This window comes from Octopus sinensis, linkage group LG12 (genome assembly GCF_006345805.1).
Source record: "Octopus sinensis linkage group LG12, ASM634580v1, whole genome shotgun sequence".
In the NCBI taxonomy this organism is placed as follows: domain Eukaryota; kingdom Metazoa; phylum Mollusca; class Cephalopoda; order Octopoda; family Octopodidae; genus Octopus; species Octopus sinensis.
Window position 1 is genome coordinate 21,989,041 of NC_043008.1, and position 5,000 is coordinate 21,994,040.

At 39.0% G+C, this 5,000-nt stretch overlaps 2 protein-coding genes across 3 annotated transcripts in view; both read left to right on the forward strand.

Annotated features, from left to right (window-relative positions):
- The window catches only part of LOC115217999, a 520,272-nt gene that overhangs the window by 82,281 nt on the left and 432,991 nt on the right, over positions 1-5,000 (forward strand). The gene's annotated exons all lie outside the window — the stretch shown is intronic.
- LOC115217828 (clumping factor A-like) overlaps positions 1,995-5,000 on the forward strand; it is a 25,153-nt gene continuing 22,147 nt past the window's right edge. Inside the window, exon 1 of the mRNA XM_029787511.1 lies at positions 1,995-2,026. Within this exon, the coding sequence (XP_029643371.1) occupies positions 1,995-2,026 (32 nt within the window). The remainder of the gene's footprint in view (positions 2,027-5,000) is intronic.

Consider the following 5,000-nt stretch of genomic DNA (forward strand, 5'->3'; position numbering starts at 1 on the left):
ATATATATATATAATATATATATATATATATATATATCATTTGTAAAAAAGCGTAAAACTGTAAGAAGAAGCACATTATAAGATGTAGAGAAATATATATGTTAAAAATGGGGAAGGACAGTTTAAGGGATTACTTTAGGTTTCCTGTCCATAAAGGTACTACCTTTATGGCACATCGTCAGATCCTGAAACCTGTTGGCCCATGACCTCTTCAAAACTGCTTCAAAATATTTTGAAGAGATCATGGGCCAACAGATTTTGGGATCTGATTTTGGGATCTGATGACATGCCATAAAGGTTTTGGGATCTGATGACATGCCATAAAGGTAACATGTTTATGGATGGGAAACCTAAGGTAATGCCATAAACTGGCCTTCTCCATTTTTAATACACACACATATATATATAAAGTGGAACTGAACCCAGAACCATGTGGTTGGTAAGCAAGTTTCAGGCGCAACCATGCCTGCGCCTGTATTTAAAAAAAAAACCTACAACAAAAGATCAAGATAAGATGGCATGTAGAGTTTCAGATAAAGTATTTCTTCGATGGTGTAATAAAATAAATTCCAGTTCTAATATATATATATATATATATCTATGCATGTGTATGTCTGTCCTCCACCACCATTAAGCAACTGATGTTGGTATGTTTACATCCCCATAACTTTGTGGTTTGCCAAAAAAGATCAATACAATAAGTGCTAGGCTGTAAAAATAAGTCCTGGGGTCAATTTGTTCAACTAAAATCTTTCAAAGTGGTGCCCCAGCATGACCGCAGTCAAATGATAGAAATAACTAAAAGATAAAAGATATATAGTTGTGGCTGGCTGTGTGGGTAAGAAGCTTGATACCCCAGTCAGGTGGCTCTGGTTTCTGTTCCACTATGTGGAAACTTGGGCAATTGTCTTCTGCTTAAGCAGACCATTTTAAAAGAAATTCACTGCTTTTCTGTCTGAGTTAATTTTGAAAATAGCAAAGAATTTAGTAAAATAACTTCGTTCTCATTAACCTGCTGTTTGAAACAAATTAACATGAAATTTCCATTGAAGGTTTTTATTTTTGATCACTTAAAAACAAGTAATTGGCTTCATAGAACCACGTGTAATGTTCAGGGAACTGTTATAAAAGGGAGCCAAGTCTCATTGTGTAGTAGTAGTTGGCTGGGGTGGTGGTGGTGGTCATGGCATTGGTAACAATGGTTGTAGTGTGTGCAGTAGCAGATGTAGAAATAATATCAACAACTAGAAACACCAGTTGCAACAGTATAGCTTGTGGTAGATGCAGCAGCAGCAGCAGCAAGTAGTAGTAGTAGTAGTAGTAGCAGCAGCAGCAGCAGCAGTAACGATATTTGCATTAGTAGCAGTTATAATGGTGGTGGTCGTGGTGTTGATGGTGGGAGCATTAATGCTTTATAAAAGGACCTTGCTATAATAATTTCATACAGAACTATTGTCATCCTCAGGTTATATTTGTTTAAATTTGCATGACTGATTTCTGAACCAATTCTGTCTCCCATAGCTTGTGAAAAATCCCCCATCAATCCAACAAGTGGAATCTGTTAATTAATTGATACATATCATTCAGGTTGATTGGTGCGATTTTCAGGTGTTTATGCTAGGGTTGTCATGAAGGCACACAGCCTCATGGTCAGGTGTGTTGTGTTCATGCTTGCAAGTCCATAGTTTCAATTCCCAGATCAGACAGTATGTTGTAACTTTGAGCAAAACACTTCATTTCACATTGCTCTGATGTATGGCACACATCAACATCTGACGTATGGCACACTGTGCCTTTGTACAGGCAGTGTCGATTTGTCAGAAAGAGAGTAAGCTAATGTGCAACAGAAACCATTGATCATTATAAACAAATCCTCTGAGCAAGTTATTCAACAAGAAGTTGTGGAACTGTCATTTGTTGTTAATGATAGGAGAGTCCACCATAATTGGAGGTCACTAACCAGCCCCAATCACCACCATCTTACTGTTCTAACAATGTTCAGTTCAGGTGTAGGAGTGGCTGTGTGGTAAGTAGCTTGCTTACGAATGACATGGTTCTGGGTTCAGTCCCACTGTGTGGCACCTTGGGCAAGTATCTTCTACTATAGCCTCGGGCCGACCAAAGCCTTGTGAGTGGATTTGGTAGACGGAAACTGAAAGAAGCCCATCGTATATATGTATATATGTATATGTGTGTGTGTGTATATGTTGTGTATTTGTGTTTGTTCCCCCAACATCGCTTGACAACTGATGCTTGTGTGTTTATGTCCCCGTAACTTAGCAGTTCGGCAAAAGAGACCGATAGAATAAATACTAGGCTTACAAAGAATAAGTCCTGGGGTCGATTTGATTCGACTGAAGCAAGTGTTCCAGCATGGCCGCAGTCAAATGACTGAAACAAGTAAAAAAATAAAAGAATATATATATAGATTATGTTGGGCTTCATTCAATTTCCCTCTGCCAAATCCATTCACAAAGCTTTTGTCACTGCAAGGATATGCTAGAAGACCTTGCCCAAAGTGCCACATGGTGGGATTGAACCCAAAACATGACTGGGAAGCAAGCATTTCAACCACACCTGTACAATTCCACTTATACATGCATACATACATACATACATACATACATACATACATACATACATACATACATACATACATACGTACATATATACATACATATATACATATGGTGTACAAGTGTATATATAATGTGTTTATGCATTTATGAGTCACAATCTTAACAAAACCTAAACTTCTAATTTCAACAAATACTATTCTTGGGCCTAGTTTGTCTCTCAGCATATTTGTACTTTGTTCGCTCTTCATGCACACTTACATTGCATGCAACAGAGCTTACAATCTTCATTTCTTTCCGGTATTTTCAAGACAAACAGAGACAAACACACAGATAGACAGAGAGTGAGAGAGAGGGAGAGAAATTCATAGAAAACGGAACATGGAAATTGTTAAAATGTGTTCACATACCATTTCCATTAATTACCTGATCCTATCAGGTAATTAACACCTAATGCTTCCACATTTATATGCATCAGAATATGAGCTCATTATTTATTTCTTTATTGCCAACAGGGGGGAGGGGCTAAACATAGAAGGGACAAACAAGGACAGACAAAAGAATTAAGTCGATTGCATCGACTCCAGTGCATAACTGGTACTTATTTAATCGACCCCGAAAGGATGAAAGGCAAAGTCGACTTTGACGGAATTTGAACTCTGAACGTAACGGCAGACAAAATACCGCAAAGCATTTTGCCTGGCATGCTAATGTTTCTGCCAGCTCACCACCACTTTTTTGATGAATGATATAACCTATTTCTTTATTGCCCATAGAGGGCAAAGCATAGAGGGGACAAACAAGGACAGACAAAGGGATTAAGTCGATTACATTGACTCCAGTGCATAACTGGTACTTATTTAATTGACTCTAAAAAGATGAAAGGCAAAGTCGACCTCAACAGAATTTGAACTCAGAACATAACGGCAGATGAAATACTGCTAAGCATTTCATCCAGTGTGCTAACGTTTCTGCCAGTGTGCTAACGTTTCTGATGAGTTCAATATTAGCTACTTGCATTGTTAGCAATAAAACTTTTCTCTTTTCCTCTGAATGAAAACTAGATTATGTGGCACTTGAGTTAGAAATGCAATGCTTCATGGTAGTGAGATATGAGTCCTGAAATGCAGAGACTAGAGAAGACTAGGAAGAGATGAAGCTAGCATGAAGGGTATGCAGGAATGATAGAGTATAAATATGCTGAAAGGAAAACGGGGCATAAGAGGAATCAGATGTTGTGTGCAGGAAAGACGATAGCACTGATATACACATGTGGTGCATATAGATGAGAACAGCTGTATAAAGAAGCACCAATCAGTTAATGTGGCTGGTGCTTGCAGAAGAGGGAGATACAGGAAGACATGGGATGAAGTGGTGAAGGTTCATCTCAGGACTTTGAATCTCATGGAGGAGTTGATTAAGGAGCAGAATGTTTACTGATATGCAGTACTCAAGAAAACCCACCTGTATCAGCAAAACTGAGATTCTGGAAACACAAGGTGTAAATATATATGTAACTGGGACCCCACCACAAGACATGCCCACTACCCATCATCTCTCTAACAGCAGTATTCTACTGATGTAATTAAATGTGAGCAGAATTGTCTACTTAGTTTTCCTTGATACCACTTATCTTTCTTACTACATGAAACCATTTCATTTTATCTCCATCCTTCATTCTTAATACGGTTCTCTCCACCCACATTTTACATCGATCACCCCCTCTGTACCATCAAATAATCTCTCCTTCTCATCCACCATACATCTCTCACTCTTCCCATGCACTATGACTGCTTCCTCTTGCAACCTTCCCAAACAAATGTCACCTCTCTTTTTCTCTCACACACACTCCCTCTCTTCCTTTCACTTTCACTTCTCTTCCACTCTCTCTCTCTCTCTTTCTTTCATCTTCTCTCATCTTCCCTCTATGTACTGTAATATTATTGCTATTCTGCTGCTCTTTAGCTTCCCATTTTTTGCATTATCAATCATCTCAGACTCTCTCCTATCAGCCCTGACTCATAAGTATCTTAGGTCACTCTTCTTGTCCACCAGTTGTTACATCCACCTTCAGCCCTACCCAATCTCTACAGTTGTCACCTACTTTCTCCTGCCTTCTCTATTTATCATCCTTTAACACTTGTGTTTCATTCATTCCTTATCTCCAACCAGTTTTCACTCTCCTCTCTCCACTCACTTCTACTCCCCATGTAACTTGAGGGTTCACCTCACCCCTGTCATCACTCTCTCTCTCTCTCTATCACTCTCTGACTCTCTCTCTCTTCTCATGTGGTCTGTCTATCTGTGTGTTTGTCTCTGTCTGTCTCATCTTGAAAATACCGGAAGGAAATGAAGTTTGTAAGTAGGGGGTGTAGGGGTTGTCTGCATCCAGGTGGAAATTTTAAAGGGGTAGCACTTTTCATC